This window comes from Phacochoerus africanus, chromosome 7 (genome assembly GCF_016906955.1).
Source record: "Phacochoerus africanus isolate WHEZ1 chromosome 7, ROS_Pafr_v1, whole genome shotgun sequence".
In the NCBI taxonomy this organism is placed as follows: Eukaryota; Metazoa; Chordata; class Mammalia; order Artiodactyla; family Suidae; genus Phacochoerus; species Phacochoerus africanus.
The window spans coordinates 38450495-38478112 of record NC_062550.1 but is presented as its reverse complement, the minus strand read 5'-3'; the positions used below and the strand labels follow the sequence as shown (position 1 = coordinate 38478112).

The window sequence follows — 27618 nt, the reverse complement described above, 5'->3', positions numbered from 1 at the left end:
AGGTGACTTCTAGGCTGGTTAATACTTAGAAACATACTTGGATCTTTCCATCTGCACTGCCATATTGCTCAGGCTGGCCCAACCTGAGCAATATGGCAGTGCAGGCCTCCACCTGGTGTACTCTTAGTTCTCCAAGGTCCTCAGAGGACTCATCCCAGAGCCTTCCAACCAATCCTGTTTGACCAGCTAGCCCCCAAGGGTAGCAGTAGTAAACATAGCTAACACCATGTTATCCCCAAGTGCTTGGCTGTGTGCTAAACATTTTAAATGGATTGTCCCATTTATATTGCACTACAGTGCTGAGGGTAGGTACTGTTATTCGATTACCTCATCATTTTTCACATGAGAAAATAGCACTGCCAAGATTATATACTAAGGGTAAAGCAGCTAGGAAGTGGTGGAGACAGGATTTGTCCTGACAGCAGTGGATGGTGTCTTTTTACCCCTTAACACACTTTGGTCCCTACTGGCATATGAACCTGACACCTTGGCATTTCAAGACTTTTCAAACTCACAATACTCTTGGCAGCTAACTCCCTGGATTCCCTTGTCTGTTCTTATATGACCTTGCTCTTTTTTGGTAATCTAATTCCTGCTTGGCAGTAGGTATTGCAGCTTAATGTGTTAGACCCCTGGGAAAAGATGTGTATCTAAAGAGGATTCGCCAAGGAGGGGTAATGCTTTAATAAAATCTGTTGGTAATGGGGGTGATGTCGGGCATGCTGCCTGACTGATGACAGCTTATTTCCACTGGGAAGTATCATCTTGATCACCATAATCTTTCAAAATCTTAACCTTGGTTGGGTTTAAATATGATCTGTTGGGTCAAGGATTATTTAGTAACTGCTCTTTAAAAGGGAGTTGGAGGATGCCTTTTAAAGTAATAAAAAGAGCATCCCTGCTTCTTGCCTTCAAAGACTAGCTTGCTTGAGAACTTTATATCAGTGATTTAGATCCAGACCCCAGCAAGTCCATGAAGCCCTGTCTGACCTGAAAGGTCCTATGGTCCAAGTCAGAGCTCTCCTGGAGGCTGAATTAGTATAGGGCTGTCTTGGGTGTTCCATGATTAATCTACCATTATTCATTGATTCCATAAACGCATTTAATATATAGGCACTGTGTTAGCTTCTTGAGTGTTTTTTTAAACTGTGGCCAGCCTATGAAAAGCCTTATTTGTCCCATAACAGAATAAAATCTGCAGGGTAATCCTAGAATTTAAGTTCTTGCAAAAATCAACAGAGTATTCTACATACCAATATATGCAATTGGACATTTATTAAATATTTTAAAAGATGATTGTAATGAGTTCCTGAATTTGAGCCAGCCTCCAGTTAATGCAATCTGGGATGCCTTTTGCCTTCTTTTAGCCTGGAGTTTATATGTTTTCACATAGCATGAGATAGCATGGCCTGGGAAACCTACTTAACTGGTATTTACCTAGTACTGGTAAGTGATTTTCACTTTTGCAAATATGCGAAGACTACTGTGACATCATGCCTGTTCTTAAAGGACCTCCAACATAGTTAGGAATAATTTTGGAATGGGATTAGACAGTACATCACACGATATCAAATTGCTTATAAAAAAGACCCTGTCTTAGCTCTGTATTTTCCTACTCCCTTATAAATGAGATAAAAAGATGTAAGGCATGCTTGCTGAATATCTGGGAGACACCAATCTGGGAGTAAGAAGTAGAAGCTAATACACTGAATGCTAGAAACAAGGGATGTCAGTATATAAGAAGTTTTGTTTTTTTGGGGTTTTTTTTGCTTTTTTTTTTTTTTTTTTTTTTTTTTTTGCTTTTTAAGGACACACATGAGGGATATGGAAGTTCCCAGGCTAGGTGTTTGAATCAGAGCTCTAGCTGCTGGCCTATACCACAGCCACAGCAACTTAGGATCCAAGCCATGTCTGCGACCTGCACCACACTTCACGGCAATGCCAGATTCTTAGCCCACTGAGCAAGGCCAGGGATCGAACCTACATCCTCATGGATACTAGTCGGACTCGTTACCACTGAGCCACCATGGGACCTTCCCAGTAAATAAGAGCTTTGTGCTGAAACCAAAAGTTGAAGTTATTAGGAATAAACAAAACGTTTTGCATTTAGTTTGAAAAAACCCAGTATCATAAGTACAGGATGAGAGAAGTTTGTCATTTTCACATTCAAAAAAAAAAAATTCTGTGGACTTTTTCATCTACCCAAATTTCACTCAATATCCTAAAGAACTTGCCAAGCACCAGGCACTAGGAAGGCACTGTGGGATCTTTCCACCCAGTGCATCCACAGATACAATCTCACTCTCCTCTAACATGCAGCTCAAGAGCAAGAGTATCCCCACTGACTAGATCTCACTGAAAGTAGACACAACACTCTAAGAAGGTCATATTGCACAAAACAGCCTATAGAAAGGGGAGACGAGATTGGTGAGTGACAGGGAAACCAGCTGTATAGAAATATTGAGTGACCACAGGATGTTTAGTCTAGAGAAGAAAAGATTATGGCACTTTGATGGTTGTTTTTCTAGTGTTCAGAGAGCTATTGTGTGACTGTAAGAGGAGCCTTAAGACTTTGGGGGGGTTATTTCAGTTTGACCAATGGGGTGGGTGAAAGTTAGAGAGGGGCGGGTTCATTCTGATGTCTTCAGAAGTTTTCCTGCCTCTTGAAGGTATCTTGCCTAATGAGCATTTCAGCAGAAGCTAACTGACCATCTGCCATGTAGACTGCTCCCCTCTGGAAAGGCAACCTCGTGTTGGCGGTTGGAGTAAATGATCTCTAAGGATCCCTCCAATGCCAGTTCCTTCCTTTTTATTTTCCAAAACAAGTGGGACATATCATAACTTTTTATAGACCTTCCTTAAGCCTTGAGACCCACAAGAATTTTGCTAGCCTACAACTAATGAGTTTGTTTCCCATCATCTCCACCTTTGCTGGCAGAACAACAGTGACTTAGTTTAACAGTATGTCAGAGTAAGTATACTCCAGGCATTAAAATACGCTGCTGATCTGTCTGTGGTAAAATAGTAATTAAAATACAGAGTGAACTTTCATTTATTCACCATATGGCCATGTAAATACCAATGTTCATAGAACATACAAGAAGGTGGAAAATCTTGCCTCCAAGTGAGGTGAATGGCAAGAGGAAGTTCACCAAGATGGAGCACATGCCAGGCTCCACATACCGTCTGCAGCTCAAGGAGGGGTCTGATGAGTGTGCGGAGAACCAGAGGAAGGGAGGCACCTCCCAGCTCCTTGGAGCTGCCTTAGTGTTTATGTGGCTGTGTCTCCCAAGCTTCGTAGTCAAAGCCAGCATCTTCCGGACACCTGCTGTTTTTAGGTGTGCCCAAATGTCATCAACCAGCTAAGAGGAGGAAAAGCCACCACATCCTCAGCTGGCCATTCCTATTGTCAACTTAAGATCAAGGAACCCTGGCCAGAAAGTTGCCTTCAGCAAAACAAAATGCGCCGTTCTGGGGAAAAGGACCAACTTATTTCCGCCAATAAGCTGCAGTCAGCAAAAACCATGCATTTACCTCTTTATGTCTTGCCAAACACACAATTTGGCATCATGTTGACCTGTTTAGTGTAATTTCAAAGGGTGAAGAGTTACTAACGTAGCATCACTGTTTGATTTAGAAGTGTGAAATCTTACTATTTTTAATAGCTTGTAAGCTTATATTTATAGATGTTGACAAACATAGATACAAGCCCAATTTTAGTTATTACCATTAACTAGTACTACTAATATTACTACCATTACTAGTTGTTACCTCATTTTTTAAATTGACATGCTCAGATGGCCTAAAAATAATTCTTTTGAATGGTAACAATGGCCACTAGGAAAAACTAGCTTAAACATGAGTTTAAAAGTGGTTGTAGAGTTATGGAGACTTTATAGGACTTCGAATAGTTACTTTAGTGATGTAGTTAATCAGTAAGCAGGAAAAATAAGTAACATGTATACAACTATCTGTATAAGTAAAAGAACCATTACCAAAAGAACAAAATGTGCTATAGCTATTTTATATATGAGTATAACAAGAAGTATCATCATTTCTCATGAAGTCAGCTATCTTCCGCTAACACAAAACCAAAGCTGTTGCAGAATACCTAGTGATGATAATGATGATAACAGAGAGAGAAAAGCAAGAACTGATTCTCTTTTTCCAACTCATTTAAGGACCCACTTGCTATTGTGTTTAGATACCTGGCACCAAAAGGCTAAGGTTGTTTCCACATGACATATGTAGATAGACCATTCCAAGGTAGTTCTTTTTACTTGTCGAAAGAGAAACATTTCACAGTTGAGTTTTGTTTGGTAAACCTACATCAATCAATTTTAATCCAAGTTCATAAGTCAGTATAAGATGAAATGATAAGGCACCAGAGAAGTAATACTAACACTCCCGATATGTGAATTTATTTAGCCCTCACAACGATCTTATGAAATAGGTGCTATTATTCTCCCACCTTAAGAGAGGAGGAAACTAAGGCACTGAGGGGTTTCAGGAACTTCCCCCCCAAATCCCATGGCTAAGAGTTGGCAAAGGAGGGATTTGAACTCAGACAGTCTGGCTGGTTCGAAGGTCAAGTATTCAACCATGAGGATGTACTGTCTTCCCAGTAACAATATGTTGGTAAAAATTAATCAAATGCCTACTGTGTACCAGGCACTGTGTTAATCACTTTATATACCTTAGCATATTAAGTTCACCCGTTGGGTCATTTGGACATAGGTAAAAGGATAACAGAAGAATCACCAGGCCAACTGTTCTGTGTGTCTTTGGCATAATCCCTTTGCATGGACGTGGTCTCTCTGTTACTTGAGATTATGGGACATTAGCAATAAGTTATTATATTATCTCTTCCTTGCAGGGGTGGAATGGTCCAAACCAGTGAGCAGTATGAATTTGTGCATCATGCTCTGTGCCTGTATGAGAGCAGACTTGCAGCAGAAACTGTCCAGTGATTCTCTGAAGATTTACCAGACCATCAGTCTCTAGGGTGATGAATCAATTACCCACTTGAAGCTTCCAAAAGGAGCTTCCTGCAATAGAAGGAAAGAGAAGCCGTGAAGCCAAGCTGGGGCGTGGATTGTGGAAGATGGCAACGGATGCAAGATTGCCAGCCTCTTGTGTATATGAATGCATTTGTAAGCATCCCCTAAATTATTCTGAAGGTCCTTTGCCGATGGAGGTATTATTGATCTCTCACACAGCTAAGGAGGGTTTTGTTTTGTCTGTGTTGACTATCTGCCGCACAGAATATACGTAGGAAATACTCAGTGATATATGTCATCAGGTGATGACTTGAAGAGCTGCTGAAGAAATTATTATTGTGTATTTAGATGCTTTAATGTTTGCAAAATCTGTCTTGTGAGTGGACTGTCAGCTGTTAAAACTGTTCCTGTTTTAAGTGCTAATTCCTTTCTCAGTTACCAGAATCTTGCCGCTAAAGTTGCAAGTGATTAACAATGGATTTTTAACATATAAGTCCTTGTTTTTGAAAAAAAAAAAAATCAAAAGCAGTAACTATTTTATATGGAAATGTGTCTTGAAAATATTACCTATTAATATGTGTATTTATCAGTACCTCGTATCAATCAATTACAGAGCACAATGATTGTCATTGGATATATACGTATTTATTCTCTCCTATTGGGCATAGAGGTGGTTTCTGCTCCAAAACTCTATCCACTGTATTTCTACATGGTGAGTCATTTTACTTTCAAAGAGAAAAACAAATTTGTAGCAACTACAGTGTATTACAAATTTTAAACACTTGTCTCTCTTTTACTAAGAAATCATTTTTGAATATACCATCTACCTGGAATCTCTCTCCCAGTAAAAGGCAGATGCCTTTGGGAATGATGAAGCCTGTCCCATTTCCAGAGGTTCTTCAAAAGGATGCTGCCATGGATATCCTTAAATTTCTGAAAGGATTTCATCCTCAAGAGACAAATGAAGTCTAAAACAAACAAACTAACAAAAAAACAAAACCTACACTCGGCAAACACTAGATGTTCTGCTCAAATATGAATTTTTAATGCAGCTATGTTGACTTTGTTTCCTACTGCCAATAAACTACTCTTAATACTAAATATTGAGTAAGGCATGTACTTTTTTTTTTTTTTTTTCCTATTTGGAGAGAGACCATTATCTCTTGGGGGAAGCCTCAAGTTGATAGTGTGATCAGTTTAAGTTTAGTCTGCCTCTCCCCAGTGGAGATGACTATTTCCAATGTAACATGGTCCTCACTTGAGAGAGAATGATCTAGAGGTGCCATCGTCCTGTGGTTTTCCTCGATAGACTCGCAGCCTATCATTATACAAACAGGACATGTTTATGTCTTGATATCACTTGTCATAGACCCTCATAAATTACATGGTTTGCGTTTATTCAGCAGATCACATCACCTGAAGAGATGTAATATTGTAGGAACATTCAGTTACCTCAGATTACAGTTCCTTCTTCCCACTTGAGCTTAAGAAGTACTCATGTGCCAAAGGGATGGAAGAAGAAAACTTACAAATTTTATTCTGCTCCTGGAGGCTGGAATTTTTTCTCCATTTAAAAAAAAAAAAAAAAAGAGAGAGAGAGGTAATCATAATCCCTTCTTTCTAAGGAAACAGACAAAAGGACAACTGGTGTAAAACTTCCCCCAAACAATTCAATAGGAGGAAGTGCTCGTCACTGACTTTTCCCCCCACCATGAAGGCACGTTTCCTTCCTAGTCTTTGCTTCTCTTATCTGGGAGAATTTTTTCCCCCAAGCAAAGCATGAACAGTCATTAAGTGGAAAATGGAGGCTGGATTTTACTTGGCGGTTCTTACCTGCTTCTTGGTCGGGAACTCAGGTGAGTGGGACTGCCTCAGTTTCCTGAGGCATTTCTCCAGGAGCCAGCAGAGGAGTCTTGGTCCTTTGAAAATGTCTGAAACAAGGCGGAAATGGAGCCAGGTCTCCATGGCCAAAGACGATGAGGAGGTGGAATAAAAGGAGCCAGCCATGCCCACAACTGTTGCGATTTCTCTCCCGAACAAAATAATGGCCTCCCCCTGTGTCCTCCTAATGCTTTTGGGCAGCTCCTGAAATGGCATCTTTACAGCAGAGAGTAAAGCACCCTGGGGGGCAGAGGGGGTTATTATTATGTAACAGTGTGGCATCTTTATGCTGCTTCCCTGTTAGGCTATAGGTTTATTCTCCTGTATGTTATAAAAAGAAAAGATAAGAAATACAATTAAAGGGGATTGAAGAACTGTGGTTTGTTTTACTTGGAAGTTGTTATTTTCACATCTGAGTATTTTCATGGGAGAGCTGAGAAATTTAAGTAAAAGCACCTTGAAAATGGTTTCTGGTTTCTGAGCCTAAATATCTCACTTTTTAATGCTGATGTTTTAACAACTGGGTATTTGGTCTTCTTACATCAAGAAAAGGTGATTTTTTTCAAATCTTTTAGTGTTTGAGAGAAAACCATGGATAGTATCACAAAATAGAGAAGTGTTTCTCTCCAGCACTGTAAACATTTAGTTTGTGATAATCAGTGCTTTCATTGGTTGCTATTAGCCAGGAGGGGAAGAATGGGAAATTCTGTTTTATTTGGGGATAAATATATCCAACTTTAAAAATAGTGTTCAAACTAGTCCACTTGCATACAAATATACTGCAATGCTAACTTAAGGACTGGAAAAGGGGGTGCTTTCATAGGGTGGGGGATGGAGGTGAGATGGAAAGAGTGAAATGGTTGAAACAAGAACTGGCTTTTTTACAACTTTAGCACATTTAATTATTTGGGCTAAAATATTCTCTGGATGGTTTTGTTTCTTGTCCAAGCTTCCTTTCATTATTTCCATGGGGAGGTGTATGTTCTTCCCTAAGCTAAGTGAAAGTAAAAGAAAAGGGAGCTAAGTGTGATATTTTGACATTTTGACATTGTCAGCTTTGGGATTTTAAAGCACATATCTTGAATCTAGGCATATTCAAGAAATAATAGCTATTGCAAAAGATAAGCAAACCTCCTATTTTGACTTGGCTGATTTGTGGAGGGGTTGTTTTGTTTTCTGGTGGGTCTTATGATTTGTTACATGGTGTGTAATGAGCTTCTCATCTTCCAGAAGGCTTTCAGGTTGTCCATGTCCAGAAACAACAGTGCCTTTTCAGAAATAAGAGAGTGGTCGTGGGCTTGTGCAATGGGACCAGCCTGAACCAGCAGTGGATGTGGACTGAGAATGGCAAGCTCCTTCACGTTAAATCTGCGCTCTGCCTGGGCGTCTCTGATTCCTCTGGGGGTCCTTCCCAGTCTGCCATCTTTGCCCCCTGCTCCCAGGCACCTCGATGGACTTGCCATGAGAAGGAAGGGTTCCTTGAGGTGGAAAATGCCTCTCTCTTTCTCAAGAAACAAGGCTTCAAGGTAGTGGTCAAGAAGGGCAGGAAGTACCTCCATAGCTGGATGAAAATAGATGTCAACGAGGAGGGAAAACCAGTCATTGAAAGCCTCTGCTCTGAAAAAGGTGAGCTCTTCCTTTAAGAATCGATTCTGAAAGTTCTTCTGCTAAATGTCTTGTTTTTTCACATTCAAGGGAAATCCACAGGCCCCAACAATTTTCCTATGGAAGATTCATAAGATAATGGAAATGGATTGTGTGGGGCCCACCGACTCGGAAAACGTCATTATTTTCGTTTAAAATCAGCCCGTTTCTTTTTCTAGCTCTCATTCTTCCTTCCTTTTTTACCCCCTTGCTTTTTTTATTAATTGAAGAAATACTTCTTCAGCTTCTCTTTTGCACCGGATATGAAGCACTTTGGTTAAGATGTGGGAATGTAGATCTAGGTGTATATATATATATATATATATATATATATATATATATATATCATACCTAGATAATAATTAAAACCAGTGATCAGGAAATTAATAATTTTGCTGACGTAGACACTTCTCTGCTTATGAGGAACTATTAGAACATCAAAATGGTGCTTGGTAAGACTGGGACTATAATAATTTGTGGCTTTGCAAATCTCTTGTACTAATATTTATCTTATCTTAATGATATCTTTTGTAGGTAACGTAGTTTTAAAATGGTAAGTAAGAACCAGTGTGCAGTCACAAAGTTTTCTAATTTGTTGATCATCTATGGATATAAAAACTTGTATACACCTGTACAAATTTCTGGTGCAACACACTGTTGAGTCCTGCACTAGCAATTTTTATTTGTGGGTACAGCTTAGTTTTCTGTTTTACTTTATCATCTTATTGCTTATTTACTCTTCTACTAGAGGCTTGCTTTAGGAGGTCATGAAAGATAAAACTAACAGAATCGTTCCATGTTAGGTACAAATAGACCTTACAAATAACTGGATAAATTATCTGGAAATGAGGCCCTTCATTAAGATTAATATTTGTCAAGGTAAAGTGAATTGTCTCAGATAATTAAGGGGCAGAGACCAAGTTTCTCGATTCCTCATCCAGTATCTGTTCCATTTTACGGTATTTCCCAAACATGATTCTTGCCCAGGTGGCTACATCCAGAATCACCTGGTCAGGGGAAGAGTAGAGGGAATCATGGCCTTTATTTCTTCCTCTGTTTTCACCTCCAAGATCTGATTCTAAGAAATCTGTATTTGGGCATGACACTTGATGTTTTTTAAAAAGCTCCCCAAAGAATTCTTATTTATATCCTCTTTTGGGGACTGGCTTTAAATCTTTTTATTCATTGTTGATTTTTGAGGCTAATACGAATTTTTTCACCACACAGATCTTTGGACAGTTTTTGGTCATTCATTCATTTTCTAAACATCTAATTAGGTGCCAACTTAATGCATGGGCTCTTCTGCAATAGATGAAGAGTCCCTGTTCTTCTAAAACTTTTGATATGAGAATAAGATTAAAAAAATATAAAAGTTAATTAGAAAGTTCAACTTTATCAGAGAGTATACAGCACCAGTTCATACAATTCCTTTCTTCTGTTTCATCTAGCTAGGCCTGTCCTAAACAATATGGAAACATCATAAATATTTCTGTTGTAGGGTGTGTGGTTATACACAAGAAGTGAGATTCCTTCCCAACTCTCCATCAAACCTTATTTAGAAGAGAATACTTTCATTGGAACTTTTAAAAAGTACATATGGATTCAGTAAATATGGGTTATTCAAGTTAGAAGATAATTCATGGAAAAACTATTTCCTTCAACTGTCATGCAAAACATGCCTAATGATGGACTTCACCTCTAAAGTAAATTAGATAGTACTTTACTCAAAAGTAAAGTAATAGATGCCATGTCCAAAACATGCCTGATAATGTGTGTAGGAAAAAAATGGACTTCTAGAAAAAGCAGAGTTAAAATTTGTACAATTCTGGTACAAAAAAAAAATCTTATGTTTGAATGTACAATGCATACTCTTACTTTAATGCAGTGAGAAGCTAACAGACACATTTTTCTTCTCCATCATACAGAATGATATTAGTTGGCCCATAGGATGAAAGCTCACTGATTTTCTAGAGGATCCATCGTGAAAAATTAAATTGCATGCTGCAATGAATGATTCGAAATGCCCTTTTTTGAAGAGTTGATGACCAAATACTATAAAGCAGCACAAATATGCATGCTGTTCGTCAATAGAATGTGAATATTTCTTACTAAATTTTTCAATAAAAGCATACCTGCGAAGGTCAAAATCTGGACTGTATGCTTCATAGATGTTTCATAGAGGAAAGATTCATGAAGCCATTCACAATCTAAATAATATTTCTCTGCTACCTACTATGTGCCAGAGCTTGTACTAGTGACCGAAGTACCCTACACAAACCCAAGATTCTCAATCCAAGCTTCACTTCAGAATCCCAATGGAACTTTTGGAATAATGTTAATATCCAGGCTTCATCCTCTAGGCCAACTAACTCTGGCATTATATTTTTAAAATGCTTCCAAGGTGATTCTAATGTGCAGCCAAAGCTGAGAATCACTAACTCTGTCTTGTTCCATAGGATAATGGGGAAGCCAGATAAGTAAAATGGTTAATTACCATAGAGTATAAGTAGGAAAAAATACCCCGTCCTTGAATATATATTCTCAGCAGTGTGCCACATTAAGCAACTGTTTTTGTTTTTGTTTTTTTTATCTAAAGGGTAATTTTTTAAATTGTGTATTTTTAAAACTATCCTTTGAGTGCCCACTGAGTTTTGTCATAATTTAGCTGTGCTTCTTTCTCACTAAGATACCTTTTTTCTTCCTCTTCCTCTCCTTGCCTTAAGAGACCCTCTATAGCAGGGTGAATTGAATAGGCTTCCAAAGTGAGTTAAAATTCAATTCAAAAATTAACATGAAGGTTTTGAGAGAAGGGCCTATACCAGGGTCAGATTTCCTCAAATAATCAGTGCTTCTGCAGTGATATTTATTAGGAGAAGTCTGTAGAATTGACCTGTCTTTCACAGTTCTCATATAGTTTGTACTTCTTTAAAACCACCATTAAGGGAGTTCCTGTTGTGCTGCAGCGGAAACGAATCCGACTTGTATTCATGAGGTTGTGGGTTCAATCCCTGCCCTCACTCAGTGGGTTGGGGATCTGGCATCACGGTGAGCTGTGGTGTAGCTCGCAGACTCAGCTCAGATCCCACAGTGCTGTGGCTGTGGTGTAGGCCGGCAGCTGTAGCTCTGATTGGACCCCTAGCCTGGGAACTTCCATATGCCGTGGGTGCAGCCCTAAAAAGCAAAAAAAAAAAAATAAAACACCCAAAAAACAAAAACAACAACAAAAAAAAACCCACCATTAAATGGTACAAAAATGGGACCTAATTAGTGGGAATCTAATTAAAAAGACTATATAGATTGTGTAGAATCAGGATCACCAGTACATAGTAGATTACTGAATTAAAGATGACTTGAGATTTTTACCATTCCCTCTGAATTTCATTTACCCTTAAAGAGTATACCGTATTTCTTCATGTTGGACATACACAAAAAGTGGACCTGGTAAATATTTTCTTTTTCAAAAAATCAAATTTTTAAGATCAATTTTTAAAAATTAGAGGCTTATAGCTATTATTTTGAGTAGTAAGAGTAATAAAAAGTATTCTCTCCAAAATGCCAATATATCTGGCTAAAAATTGCAAAATTCCATTCTCTCCATGTATCCTTTTGTCAGTCAGGTGCCAGATATCCAGATATCTGGAAACCATCTTACCTTTAGCAATGTGTCCATAAAACAAATGACAGATTCTGAATTTTCCTCTATATAATTGTGTATTATATTGTATAGCTACATCCTTGGAGTGACTGTTTTAAGAGTATAATTTTAGAAGTCTTTTGATGTAATTTCAATCTTGTTCTATGAATTCACACAAGGCAATCACCAATAATGCAATAAGAGTAAGGAAAAACTGAATTCAACAGTATTGCAATTTTATATAATCGCATATTTGACTTTTTTTTTTTTTTGGTCTTTTTTAGGGCCACACCCATGGCATATGGAAGTTTCCAGGCTATGGGTCCAAGTAGAGCTCTAGCTGCCGGCCTACACCACAGCCACAGCAACGCAGGATCTGAGCTGAGTCTGTGACCTACACCACAGCTCATGGCCACGCCAGATCCTTAACCCACTGAGCAAGGCCAAGGATTGAACTGCGTCCCCATGGATGCTAGTCAGATTCATTTACCCTGAGCCACAATGGGAACTCAGAACTTTTTTAAAGGATTATTATTTTAGTAGTAAAAATGCATTCAGAGGTCCAAATCACTAATTTACAAATTCTTGAAACATAGCCCTTCTAAGTAAAGGGCTTTCCGCATAGTAAAAGTCTTATACGTTAAAGGGAAAATTATATCAGCCTACACTTTGGCAGGTTCTTTTATGTTTCTGGAGATGGAGAAGAAAAAGAGTTAGAAAAACTAAATTACTATACTATAAACTTGTTAAGAGCTGGGATCATAACTTAGAAATCTTTATCTCCATGGTCAACAAATGCTGTCTAAATTAGTAAATGTTTCCACTTTAGAAGATGTTGAATATCAGAATTATAGGGAAGAATAAAGGAAATCTAAGGACTACTTTATACCACTCTTGAAATCATGACTATGCCTTTCTTTTCTACCCAAATCAAGTGTAATTTTTAAAACCCACGAAGCCATTGAAAGTTACAGTTGCATCTATTCCAATAGGAAATAATCTTGGCCCCAGAAGCAGACAACAAAGATTACAGTGGCCCAATTATTGAAGTTTTGTGGACTTACATGATCCAGAAAACAACACATTCATTGCCCTCCTTTTCTATATAGGGAACAGAACTCTACTCAAAGGATAATACTAATTTGCAAGCATAGCTAAGCGAAGAATCCTTCAGAGACAGAAGTAAAAACATTCTAAGCTTGAAGAGGGGTGACACAACATCAGCACAAATCTGGCAGGTGGATCATGTTCATGTAGTTCTAGGACTTCCAAATGAAGAGTGCAAAATGCCACCTCTGGTTTGGATACCCAGTTCAAGGAATGCCAGGTCTCCCTACAAGTATAAACAGCTGGATGATTGTCTAACATTGTTACTTTCGCTAGGATTTTTCACCTTGTGTGAAGAGTAAGATTGTATATGTCAGCTAGCCCATCAACATTTTTTCAGCATCTACTACAGATTCATTCATTCAGCCCTCATATTTTTCTGAGGACAGGCAAATTTTTGTAGACATATTTTTAAGTGTCCCTGATATGTTCGTGTGAGTGAAATCAGAGATTTGACTGCTGAAGTAAATCATATTCTGGGCTGACTTGATACACAGGCTGGTTAAAGGAATTGTTTAATTGTAGACATTTGGGTGAGGGAGTAAAATGCATAAGCATTGGAATAGGTAAACAGTTTTGCATGCTCTGGAGAAAAGGAGTTTTATTAGCTTATTTCCTTTAGTGATGGGTAGGATCACTTTTTTTTCAAAATACAGAGAGCTTAATGGGAAATAAACAAAGCAAAACAGCAAGTGTCTTTTGTAAACACAGACTCTACTTTGACGAAATTGGCTGTCACAGCCACTTTAGAATTTCTCTTTTCATCATTATAACAACATGGGCCTTGCAATTAAGCATTTATTGATATGATCATCAAAAATCATATGGTCTTTGATTATTAATATATGCTTTAATATGATCATTAAAAGCTATCTGACACAGGGTGTTCCCTGGTGGTCTAGTGGTTAGGACTTGTTGACAGGGTTCAATCCCACATGGGAAACTGAGATCCCATGTGGTGGCCAAAAAAAAAAAAGACAATAAAACAACAACAAAAAATAAACCATATCTGACACAGCATCCAGGGTTCCCCAACACTTTTCAGCTTGTGACACATCAGTGAACTTAAAAGGACACACCCAGGGCCACATGTGACTTTCATAGGCCCTGTGCTCTTATGTCTTTGTGGTTTCCTTTCTTCTTTGAGAAAAATAATAATAAAACAAGTTAATAGATTTTCATGGGTCTTAACATTTTCATCCTTTCATGGTGTGTGGAAAAAAAATGGAGAAATATTTTCTTTGAGGGAGTTCCTATCGTGGCGCAGCGGTTAACGAATCCGGCTAGGAACCATGAGGTTGTGGGTTCGATCCCTGGCCTTGCTCAGTGGGTTAACGTTGCTGTGAGCTGTGGTGTAGGTCGCAGACGTGGCTCAGATCCCACTTTGCTGTGGCTGTGGTGTAGGCCGGTGGCTACAGCTCCGATTCGACCCCTAGCCTGGGAACCTCCATATGCCACGGGAGCGGCCCAAGAAATAATAATTAAAAAAAAAAAAAAAAACTACACAGTGAAGAAATATATATGTATATATATACATATATATTTATACACATATTTTCTTTGGCCCTGAAAGTTCATTTTAAAAATTATTTTTAAAGAAATCAAATCATTTCATGGGCCCTAGGCAATGTGACTAATGGATGAGCCAGGCCTGGGCATACCAAGCTATTCCCCTATTTTCCACCCTTGTCCTGATGCTGTTTAAGTAGCCTCTGGCTCAGCACGTGACTCCTACAGCCTGGTAGCCATGAACTTATAAGCTTATAAGCTGTTCTTTCCATCCATCCTCTACGCCACCACCTTATCCTTTTCCGTGTGTGTGTGTGTGTCTTCCCCAAAGAAAAAGAGCATTAGGATAAAACAGGCACATCTTTATAATGCAACCCATTGTGCAATAGTTGAGTAGTAATTGGCTATTGAAAAGTATTTCTTTGATTGGTTAGGTTTTCATGTATTTGTTTTAATCTAGTCTAATCATGTTTTTTACTATGCTATGTCTTGGTATCAATTTCCAGTTATTAATTTTACTTTATTTCTAATCTTGCATCTTTTCTAAGTTCTGTTAAAAAAAAAAATTAACCTCTGATGATGACTTCTGATTTGTTAGGTCTCCCATTGTTTGCAAATTCTTCATCTTTGGTGTTCTTTTCACAAACTTTTCACTTCCTTATTCATGTTTTCAAAGTTTAGGCATGTGTATTTTTCAATGTATATTTTATTTTATTGACTACATTTTATGAAACAGTAATTATTCTAATAATTATATAGACTATTATAATTCCCAGCCCTTTCACTTTACCTGTATTCTAGCTGAATCTTATTTAATATATTTTATATATTAAGTTTAAATATTTATGTATATATACATGCCATTATTTTTCTAAGATATCTTCTGTTTCATTTGTTATCTCTTTTCCAGATTATTTTACCACTTTTTAAGGGCACGATATACTTGTTATCTTCCTACAGAACAGAAAATTATCAATAGAGTTAAAACTTTCTATTGCCAAAATGAGTTTTATTCAAGTTATTGCTATCAGTATTTATCAGAAAGTTATTTATATCATTTAAAAGAAGGAAGCTAACAAATTTTGTATTGCTTTTATTATCACTATACAAAACCCTCATTTCTAGTACTGGTGATTTCTGAAGCAACCATAGATGAATTAAAACTAAAACACATATTACTTTTCAAAGAAATGTATTTGAAATAAGGTCTTGGAGTTCCCGTTGTGGCGCAGTGGTTAACAAATCCGACTAGGAACCATGAGGTTGCGGATTCAGTCCCTGCCCTTGCTCAGTGGGTTAACGATCCGGCGCTGCCGTGAGCTGTGGTGTAGGTTGCAGATGCGGCTCGGATCCCGCGTTGCTGTGGCTCTGGCATAGGCCAGTGGCTGTGGCTCCGATTCGACCCCTAGCCTGGGAACCTCCATATGCCGCAGGAGCAGCCCAAGAAATAGCAAAAAGACAAAAAAAAAGAAAAGAAAAGAAAAAGAAATAAGGTCTTGATGTGATGCAGTCATTGCAAATCTTATAGATGAGTTATAAGTGCTAAACGTTATTTTCTATAAATTAAATGCCAAAATTAATTAACCATAAGGATGGTCTACCTTATTTTGAATTGTGTTCTAAGAGGAACTGTGTTTAATGTGGAAACAATGAAGTAGCAATGGTACAATAAAGCTTCTTAAAAATAGCTTCGACATATTGTTCCATTGTGTAAGAACTTTTCCTTGATTTGTCAAAACATATCTTGCTCTTTCATGAACTGTAAAGTGTATATACCTTTTTAAAGAGTATCAGAAGAATTATAGAACCTCAAACAGGCAAAGATCTACTATTTTTATTATCATTTCATAGCACCCATTTCAACAGAGTTCAGGCGATGGAAAGATAAACTTATTTTAATTGCCTTATACATTTCTATGATGGATTTTCTTTCCTCCCATCTACATTATAATGCTTCAGTACTCACATAAGAAATGATTGGAATTCAGCTTTGGCTTGTATTGTATATATGTATAAAATTATATACCTAGATGTATATTAGAATTACCTGAGAAGCTTCTTAGACATGCAAGTGCTGGATCCCACACCAGATCTACTTAATCACAATTTCTAGGGGGAGGGCTAAGCCTTAAATATTCTAACAAGCTCCAAAGGCGACTGTGATGCCTAACAAAGTTTGCAAACCCCTGCTTTAAAATTCACAAAATTGGAGTTTCCACGTGGTGCAGCGGAAACAAATCCGACTAGGAACCATGAAATTTCGGATTTGATCCCTGGCCTCACTCAGTGGGTTATGGATCCGGTGTTGCCGTGAGCTGTGGTGTAGGTCACAGACACTGGTTAGATCTGATGTGGCTGTGGCTGTGGCTCTGGCATAGGCTAGCGGCTACAGCTCCGTTAGACCCCTAGCCTGGGAACCTCCATATGCCAAGGGTGCAGCCCTGAAAAGACAAAAGACAAAAAAATAAAATAAAATAAAATTCACAAAATTCAGGAACAGAATGTTAAGACTCAATCTTCTTTCCTGTTTCTTAAATAGCACAAGTGAAAAACACAGACACAAAATGAAGGGGTACCAGACGTGGATATTGTGTAGGTTCTTTCTTTAGAAAAAAAGGTGGTGGCCTAAAATGGAAAATGGGCTTGTTTGCTTTGGAGTGTTTTAAAAATACATTTAGAAGGTTAATTAAAGACAATTACAGAAGACTAAAATTTTCCTCATAAGATTCCAAAGCTACATGCAATGGTGATAAGCTATGTTATTTCCCGGAGAAATTTCAAGTGTGTTTTGATCATCTACCTAATTGGGGGAGAGTCCTGTTTTATCCATGAAATGAATTTTGTGAGCTGACTTTAAAAAAGTAGTTTTTAGGATGAGAGCTTACCAAGCGCTCCTTAGGGAAGAAGAATAAGCATAGGTTGACCTGCTAAGACACCTAATTACATGCTAGGTATTTGGAAGCTTGTCTGTCCTCACCTCATCATTAAATCTTTTTTTTTTTTAAGGGTCTGAGAGTTAGAACTGTCATAGGTGGTAATCAACTCGGAGATTGGCTTTGGCCAAAGTTCAAAATGACCAAACTACTAATCTCCATATACAGAAAAGTTTACATCCCAACAGTAGAAAAATACCTATGTAAAGGGACATCTAGCACCTAACTCAATTAAGACTGCTTCTTGGAGCTTGTGGTAAAGGCACATTACCAATAATAGAGTTGGGTTTTCATGTAGAAAACCCCCCAGGGATAAATAAATCTCCTGGTCTATGTCCAGCATCCCCAGGCGCAATGGCAGTGATAATGGCACAGGATTCTAAAAGGTAAAAACAAACAGAAGCTAGGGAGAGTGTCTATTTATCAAAGCCTAGATCTAGTGGATACACAGGTAGGGTTCCCAGACGACACCCAGTTACATTAGAATTTCAGATAAATGACAAGTTTCTGTATAAGCATATTCCTAATCTATAATCTTTGTAATGTTATATATTGGGGATATATTAAATACACTGAATTATTGGTTATTTATCTGGAATTCTAATTTAACAGGGCATCATATATTTTTATTTGCTAAGTCTGGTAACCCTCTATTCAGGGTACTCTGCACAACCCTTCAAATCTCAAGGAAAAGATGTTTAATAGCCACAATTATTTTATGGACATTTAAGAGAACAGCTGATATTTACATATTGCTAAATTTTAAAACTCCCTTTTCCATTTTGATCCTCTTTCCATGCTTATCCCTGATAGCAGTTTCCACAACTCTCCCTGCACCCTGTAAAATTGATAGATGGATTAAAGGTGAACAGGACAACTGAGTACAATACAGTCACACTGAAAGTATGTTTTTTATATATATATATATATATAAAATGATTTTTACTTTTTTCCATTATAGCTGGTTTACAGTGTTCTGTCAGTTTTCTACTGTACAGCCTGATGACCCAGCTATACATATATGTATGCATTCTTCTTTCTCACGTTATCATGCTCCATCATAAGTGACTAGACATAGTTCCCAGTGCTACACAGCAGCTTGCATCTGTTAATCCCCAAGCACCCCATCCATCCCACTCCCTCCCCCTCGGCAACTACAAGTCTATTCTCCAAGTCCATGATTTTCTTTTCTGTAGAAAGGTTCATTTGTGCCTTATGTTAGATTCCAGATATCATATGGTATTTGTCTTTCTCTTTCTGACTTATTTCACTCAGTATGAGACTCTCTAGTGCCATCTATGTTGCTGCAAATGGCATTATTTTGTTCTTTTTTATGGCTGAGTAGTATTCCATTGTGTATGTATACTACCACATCTTCCTAATCCAATCATCTGCTGATGGACATTGTGTTGTTTCCATGTCTTGGCTATTGTGAATACTGCCTCAATGAACATATGGGTGCATGTGTCTTTTTCAAGGAAAGTTTTATCCGGATATATGCCCAGGAGTGGGATTGCTGGGTCATATGGTAGTTCTATGTGTAGATTTCTAAGGTATCTCCATACTGTTTTCCATAGTGCTTGTACCAGCTTACATTCCCACCAACAGTGCAGGAGGGCTCCCTTTTCTCCATATTCCCTCCAGCATTTGTTATTTGTGGACTTGCTAATGACGGCCATTCTGACTGGTGTGAGGTGGTACCTCATGGTAATTTTGATTTGCTTTTCTCTAATAATCAGGGATGTTGAGCATATTTTCATGTGCCTGTTGGCCATCTGTAAATCTTCCTTGGAGAAATGTCTATTCAGGTCTTTTGCCCACTTTTACATTGGGTTGTTGGCTTTTTTGCTGTTGAGTTGTTGAAGTTGTTTCTATATTTTAGAGATTAAGCCCTTGTCAGTTGCATCATTTGAAACTATTTTCTCCCATTCTGTAAATTGTATTTTTGTTTTCTTTTTGGTTTCCTTTGCTATGCAAAATCTTGTCAGTTTGATTAGGTCTCATTGGTTTATTTTTGCTTTTAGTTCTGTTGCTTTAGGAGACTGACCTGAGAAAACATTTGTAAGGTTGATGTCAGAGAATGTTTTGCCTATGTTCTCTTCTAAGAGTTTGATGATGTCTTGTCTTATATTTAAGTCTTCAAGCCATTTTGAGTTTATTTTCGTGCATGGTGTGAGGGTGTATTCTAGTTTCATTAATTTGCATGCAGCTGTCCAGGTTTCCCAGCTATACTTGCTGAAAAGACTGTCTTTTTCCCATTTTATGTTCTTGCCTCCTTTGTCAAAGATTAATTGACCATAGGTGTTTGGGTCTATTCCTGGGTTCTCTATTCTGCTCCATTGGTCTGTATGTTGGTTTTGGTACCAGTACCACACTGTCTTGATGACTGTGGCTCTGTAATATTGCCCAAAGTCTGGGAGAGTTACGCCTCCTGCTTGGTTTTTTTCCCCCTCAGGATTGCTTTGGCAATTCTGGGTCTTTTGTGGTTCCATATAAATTTTTTGATTGTTTGTTCTAGTTCTGTGAAAAATGTCATGGGTAATTTGATAGGGATTGCATTGAATCTGTAGATTGCTTTGGATAGTACAGCCATTTTTACAATATTAATTTTTCCAACCCAGGAGCATGGGATATCTTTCCATTTCTTTACATCTTCTTTAATTTCCTTGATGAATGCATTATAGTTCTCAGCATATAAGTCTTTTACCTCCTTGGTCAGGTGTATTCCCAGGTATTTGATTTTTTGGGGTGCAATTTTAAAAGGTATTGTATTTTTGCATTCTTTTTATAATATTTCATTGTTAGTATACAGAAATGAGAGTGATTTCTGAATGTTAATCTTATATCTTGCTACTTTGCTGAATTTGTTGATCAGTTCAGGTAGTTTTTGGGTTGAGTCCTTAGGGTTTTCTATATATAGTATCATGTCATCTGCATATAGTGACAGTTTTACCTCTTCTCTTCCTATTTGGATGCCTTTTATTTCTTTTGTTTGTCTGACTGCTGTGGCTAGAACTTCCAAAACTATGTTGAATAACGGTGGTGAGAGTGGGCATCCCTGTCATGTTCCAGATTTTAGTGGGAAGGCTTTCAGCTTTTCCCCATTAAGTATTATATTTGCTGTGGGTTTGTCATAAATGGCTTTTATTGTATTAAGGTATATTCCCTCTATGCCCACTTTGGTAAGAGTTTTGATCATGAGTGGATGTTGGACTTTGTCAAATGCTTCTGCATCTATTGAGATGATCATGTGGTTTTTGACTTTTCTTTTTTTAATGTGGTGTATGACATTGTTTGATTTGTGTATGTTGAACCATCCTTGTGCACCTGGGATGAATCCCACCTGGTTGTGGTTGTACGATCTTTTTGATATGTTCTGGATTCAGTTGGCTAAAATTTTGTTGAGAATTTTTGCATCTATATTTATCAAAGGTATTGGCCTATAGTTTTCTTTTTTGGTGTTATCTTTGTCTTGTTTTGGAATTAGGGTGATGGTGGCATCATAGAATGTCTTTTGGGAGTTTTCCTTCTTCTTCAACCTTTTCAAAAAGTTTAAGGAAAGTGGGTGTAAGTTCCTCTTTGTATGTTTGGTAGAATTTGCCTGTGAAGACATCTGGTCCTGGACTTTTATTGTAGGGAGTGTTTTTATGACATATGCAATTTAATTTCTACTGATCAGTCTGTTCAGTTGATCTATTTCTTCTTGATTCAGTTTTGGCAGGCTATAAGTCTCTAGAAAGTTGTCCATTCTAAGTTGTCAAATTTTTTAGCATACAATTATCCATAGTATTTTCTCATGGTTTTTTGTATTTCTGTAGTATTCATTGTGATTTCTCCTTTTTCATTTCTTATTTTGTTTTTTTTGGGGGGGGTTTTTCTCTCCTCTTCTTGGTGACTCTAGCCAGAGGTTTGTCAGTTTTGTTTACCTTTTCAAAGAACCAGCTCTTGATTTTATTGATTTTTTCTATTGTTTTTTGGATCTCTATTTTATTGATTTCCTCTTTGATCATTATGATTTCCCTCCTTCTGCTGACTTTAGGTTTTGTTTTGTTTGTTTTGTTTGTTCTTCTTTTTCTAATTCATTTAGGTGGTAGGTTAAGTTGTCAATTTGTGATTTTTCTTCTTTTTTGAGGAAGGCCTGTATTGCTATGAATTTTTGTTGGCATCCCATAGATTTTGAGTGGTTGGGTCTTCATTATCATTTGTCTTGAGGTATTTTTTAATTACCTTCTTGATTTCCTCATTGACCCATTGGTTTTTTAGTAGCATGTTGTTTAGTCGCCATGTAGTCACTTTATTCTCATTTCTTTTCCTGTGGTTGATTTCTAGTTGCATGCCATTGTGGTCAGAGAAGATACTTGAAATAATTTCTATACTCTTAAATTTGTTGAGGTTAGCTTTGTGTCCCAGTATATGACCAATTCTTGAGAATGTTCCATGTGCACTTGAGAAGAATGTATATTCTGATTTTTTTTGGATGTAATGTCCTGAATATGTCTATTAGGTCTAACTTTTCTATTGTGCCATTTAGGATCTCTGTTGCCTTATTGAACATCTGTCTAGAGGATCTGTCCATTGTTGTGAGTGGGGTGTTAAAGTCTCCTACTATGATCGTAATCCCATCAGTTTCTCCTTTTATGTCTGTTAGTATTTGTTGGAGGTATCTGGGTGCTCCTATATTAGGGGCATATGTATTGACAATGGTAATATCCTCTTCTTAAATGGATCTTTTAACCATTAAATACTGCATTTCCTTGTCTTTCTTTATGGCCTTCATTTTAAAGTCTATTTTGTCTGACATGAGTATTGAAACTCCTGCTTTCCTGTCTTGTCCATTGGCATTGAAATATCTTTTCCCATCCCCTCACTTTCAATCTGTATGTGTCCTTTGCCCTAAGGTGAGTTTCTTATAGACAGCAGATTGAAGGTTTTTGCTTTTTTATCCAATCTGCCACTCTGTGTCTATTGATTGGAGCATTCAGTCCTTTGACATTTAAGGTGATTATTGATAGATTTGTATTTATTGCCATTTTAAACCTTGTTTTCCAGTTGATTCTATGTTTCTCTTATTTTCTCTTTTCGATTGGATGGTTTCCATTTATTTTATACTTGAGTACTTTTCAGTTTTTGTGAATGTAATGTTTGGTTTTGATCTGTGGTTGTCCTGTTTTTTAAGTATGTTAACCCCTTCCTATATCTGCTTGCTTTAGCCTGATAGTCATATAGGCTCAAACACATCATTAAAATAAAAAAAGAATCTATATTTTCTTACTTCCCTTCCCCACATTGTATGATTTTGATGTCTTTTTTTTTTTTTTTTAACATCTTCATGTTTAGATCTGTGTGCTGGCTTAAGTGATTGCTTTCCAATTGCGATTTTCTCCATCCTAATTCTCCTTTTTTTTTTAATCTAGAGAAGCCCTTTCAGTATTTCTTTTAGAATGGGTTTAGTATTGCTGTACTCTTTTAGCTTTTGTTTGTTGGAGAGATTCTTTATTTCCCCTTCTAATTTAAATGATATTCTTGCTGGATAGAGTATTCTAGGTTGCAAATTTTTTCCTTTCAGCCCTTTAAATATATCTTGCCACTCCCCTCTGGCCTGTAGTGTTTCTGTAGAGAAATCAGCTGATAGCCTTATGGGGGTTCCCTTATAATTAATGCCTTGCTTTTCTCTTGCTGCCTTAAGAATCCTCTCTTTATCTTTAACTTTTGCCATTTTTATTATAATATATCTTGGTGTGGGCCTCTTTGGGTTCAACTTGTTTGGGGCTTTCTGTGCTTCCTGTATCTTGATATCAATATCCTTTAGATTTGGAAAGTTTTCAGCCATAATTTCTTCAAATGTATTTTCAATCCCCTTTTCTTTTTCTTCTCCTTCTGGGATTCCTATTACGTGTAGATTGGCCTGCGTTATATTATCCTACAGGTCTCTTATATTGCTTTCATGTTTTCCCATTTGGTTTTCTGTCTGCTGCCCTGATTTGGTGATTTCCATTATTCTATCTTCCACACCACTAATTCATTCCTCTGCATTATTCATTCTGCTCTTTATTGCCTTTAGCTGAGTTTGCATCTCTGCAAATGAATTTTCTAGTTTTTCGTGGCTCCTCCTTATATTTTCTAATTCCTTTCTAAAGGAATCTGCACTACTGTTCATATCCTCTCTTAATTCCTTGATTTTTAACCTTAATTCCTCCAGTATTTTCATTATCTCCCTTTTGAACTCAATGTCTACCAGAATGCAGAGGTTTGTTTCATTGTTGACTGCTTTAGGTGAATTCTTCTGTTGCTTTAACTGGGAGCTTCTTCATCTTGCTTGTGTTTTTCTTTTTCTGTGAGTTTGGGGAAGCCAAACTGTAGTCTTGTAAGGCAACGGTGCTTGTAAGGCTATTTCTATGCAAGAGTACCCCTTTGTATTTTTTGGGGAGGTAGTATTTATTTTTGGTGTGGGAGTTTGAATATCTACTGTCTTTTTCTTTGGTGTGAGCAGGCTGTTATCCCCAGGATGCTTAGTGTGTTTTCAGGGAGAAGGAGGCAATGGGTAGGGCCAGCAGTCAGTGCCTGGTTGTTGGACTCTCAACAGCAGCAAGGACCTGCAAGGTGGCACAGGCTACTCCTAGTTGCAGGGCCCTGGGAAGTGGTAATGAGCTCTAGGCAGATCTACAAGGTGACCAGAACATTTGGCAGTAGCAACAGCAGGGTGAATGAGTTCTCAGGGGAATGAGAGCAACAACAGCTTGTGTTTGCTTGCAATGCCCTCCTCTGAGGTGATTGGAACCACAGGTGGTGCCTGTCAGGGACCCCTAGTGGTAGCGGGCCACAACCACCTCTGGAGTCAGTGATAACTGTGGTGGTTTGCCCCCACCACCTGTAGACCTTGCATGAAGCAACCCATCTCACTTAGCCCACATATGAGTGCTCTTAGTTGCAGGAGCCTGGGAAGTGACAGAAATCAGGCGGGTGGGTACTACCCAGAGTGTTTGGCAGTGGCAGCAGCAGGGCGGGTTGTTCCCAGGGGTTCAAGAGCACCAACAGTTGGTGTTCGATCACAATGTCCTCCTTTGTGGTGCCCTTGAGGTGATTGGGGCTGCAAGTGGTGTCTGTTCATGGACCTCTAGTGGTGGCAAGCCACTCCCACCTCTGGAGCCAGAGATAACTGCAATGGTTTGCCCCCACCTCCTGTAGGCCATGCAAGAAGCACTTCATCCTGCTTAGCCCCCACAGGAGGTGCTGCACAAGCTGCTCCTAGTTGCAGGTTCCTGGGAAGGGACAGTGATCAAGTGTCTGGGCATTGCCCAGAGCATTTGGCAGTGGCAGCAGCAGGGCGGGTGTGCTCCCAGAGGAGTGACAGCAACAACCAGTGGTGTTCTGTCACCATGTCCTCCTCTGTGGTGCCCTCTGACGTGGTTGGGGCTACAAGTGATTTTTGTTCGGGTATCCCCAGTGGCGATGGGCCACACCCACCTCTTGAGTCAGAGATAACTGCAGTGGTTTGCCCCTGCCACCTGCAGACGACAGAAGAAGCACTCTGTCCCACTTAGCCCATGCAGGAGGTGCTGCACCAGCTGCTCCTAGTTGCAGGGTCTTGGGAAGGGATAGTGACCAAGTGTCTGGGCACCATCCAGAGTGCTTGGCAGTGGCAGCTGCAGGGTGGGTGTGTTCCCAGGGGAGTGAGAGCAGCAGCATATGGTGCTTGATTGCAGTGCCCTCTTTTTTTCTTTTTTGCCAACCCCTGAGGTGACTGGGGTTGCAGTTGGATCCCATTCACAGGCTCCCAGTGCTGGCAAGCCACACCTCCCTCTGGCCTCCTAGATGACTGGCACCGTCTGTCCCTGCCACCTGTAGATCTTGCAAGAGGCACCATGTCACACTTAGCCCCCTGATGCCCTTAGCCCACGCAAGAGGTGCCTGGCCACCTGTAGCCTACACAAGAAGCACCCAGTCTTCCCTAATTGAGCAAGAGGCTTCTCGCTGCTGGTAGCCTGCGCCAGAGCCGCCCCCGCCCTCTGAGAGCCTGCAGGCAAGCGCATGTGCCCCAGGGCAGGGCGTTTCCTATGGTGGTCAGCTCCGCCTCCTTTTGCCCTCCCCCAAAGTGGCGCCATTCCTCTCCTACTTACCGACCTTCTCCCAGGTTCCCTCTGCCTTGGCATCCTCCTCCTCAGCCCATGGCATACTGCTCCCCACCCGTGGCACACTGCTCCTTAGCCCCTTAGGCTGGCTGCACACTGCCAACCCCAGTCCTCTCCCTGGAACTGACCTCCAGAGCCTGAGTCTCAGCGCCCAGCCCCCGCCTGGGTGTTTCAGGCTGTGGTGTCTGGGCTGGTGGTTCCAATGCTCTTTGTGGCTCTCAGTGTGCTTTGCTGTTCTCCGTCCAGCTGCTGCACTTTTCTCGGCAACTTTGAGGTCCCTCCATCTCTGCTGATCTTTGGTGGCTTCCCAGGACGTGGGTTCCGTTTCTCCTTCACAGCCCCCTCTCAGGAATGCTAGTCCCTTCCTGATTCCTTTTCTCTCTCTTTTATTTTCTTTTGTTCTACCCAATTCTGTCAAGAGTTTCTTGCCCTTTTTGAAGGTTTAAGTTCTTCTGCATTCAGTTGATGTTCTGTGTGAGTCGTTTTACATGTAAATGTGGTTTTTTGATGTGTTTGTGGAAGAAGGTGAGCGCGACCTCTTACTCCTCCGCCATCTTGCTCCCTCAACGTATCTTAAAGTATCTTTCATTTATCATATAACTGAAGCTTATCTGCATGCCCATCATGAAAGAGGTCTTCTTCGAAGTCAAACTGCTTTTATGTGAAGAAACCATAAAGCGTGAGGGTAATTTAAGCAACTGTCCTTTCTTTACCTCAGCTGGCCTGGGAGCCGAAGTTTCAGTAAGGAGCACTAGAGACACAGCTCCTCCCCAAATCCCCACTACTTTTAATGCACTTCCGTATAGCCCAGGACACCTTATTAGGAATACCACAGAGGCCTTCACCAGAAGTGCTACAGAAAACTACAGCCAAAACAGCAGCCAGAGGCAGCACCCCAGTCTGCAGACGGCTGGAATTACATCTTGGGTTCCCTGGACAACTCAGCCTTTCTCCAGCACCACTGAAGAGGTAAGGGGTGTGGGGGGATGGAGGGAGTATGGAGTGTGGTATGGGTCTCAGAAAGTGCTCTCTGCTTGAAAAGACTTGCTTTGCCAGAAATGCTGCTATTCAAGTGGGCCCTTAGGCACTCGGTGTCCTGGCTGATAATTGTACATGAATGCGTTTTCTGTAATGAGAAAAATCTTTGAGAGAGAATTAAAATTTCTGCACCTTGGAGTTCCTGTTGTGGCTTAGTGCTAACGAGCCCGACTCGTATCCATGAGGATGCAGGTTCGATCCCTGGTCTCGCTCAGTAGGTTAAGGATCTGGTGTGGCCGTGAGCTATGGTGTAGGTTGCAGACTCGGCTTAGATCCTATGTTGCTGTGTCTGTGGTGTAGGCCAGCAACTGTAGCTCCAATTCGACCCGTAGCTTGGGAATTTCCATGTGCTGCGGGAGAGGCCCTAAAAAAAAAAAAAAAAAAAAGAATAAAATTTCTCCACCTTTATAAGGTAAAGATAATTGGCCACATTTCTGAACTGAAGTCAGGGTTCATAGTCTTAGAATAACCACAAAGTGGGAAATAGAAATTGAAATCAGCACCTTGCAGGTCGCCCCACATATATGTCACAGTCGTTTATGCTTATAAGAGAGGGGAAGAGTCACAAAGCCATGGAAGATTCCAGAATCACTATAATTGATTTGTGAGCATGGACAAGAGTAAGCTGAATCATAGCAATTCCCCTTCAGCATCCACAAGAAGACGTTAAAACGGTGGAGAAGTAGCCATGACAGGACCAGAGAGTCTGCTCACATGTGTTTCCTCTTCTGTTTTGCCTTCCA

The 27618-nt window shown here is 39.3% G+C and overlaps 2 protein-coding genes across 2 annotated transcripts in view; both read left to right on the top strand.

The window, feature by feature from the left end:
• PTPRR (protein tyrosine phosphatase receptor type R) overlaps window positions 1–6101 on the top strand; it is a 252470-nt gene extending 246369 nt beyond the window's left edge. Inside the window, exon 14 of the mRNA XM_047787199.1 lies at window positions 4877–6101. Within this exon, the coding sequence (XP_047643155.1) occupies window positions 4877–4970 (94 nt within the window). The 3' untranslated portion in view covers window positions 4971–6101. The remainder of the gene's footprint in view (window positions 1–4876) is intronic.
• A 604-nt stretch (window positions 6102–6705) lies between these two features.
• The window catches only part of PTPRB (protein tyrosine phosphatase receptor type B), a 126008-nt gene continuing 105095 nt past the window's right edge, over window positions 6706–27618 (top strand). The window contains 3 exon segments of the mRNA XM_047787197.1: window positions 6706–6856; window positions 8112–8507; window positions 26556–26806. Coding sequence (XP_047643153.1) covers window positions 6802–6856; window positions 8112–8507; window positions 26556–26806 — 702 coding nt within the window. The 5' untranslated portion in view covers window positions 6706–6801.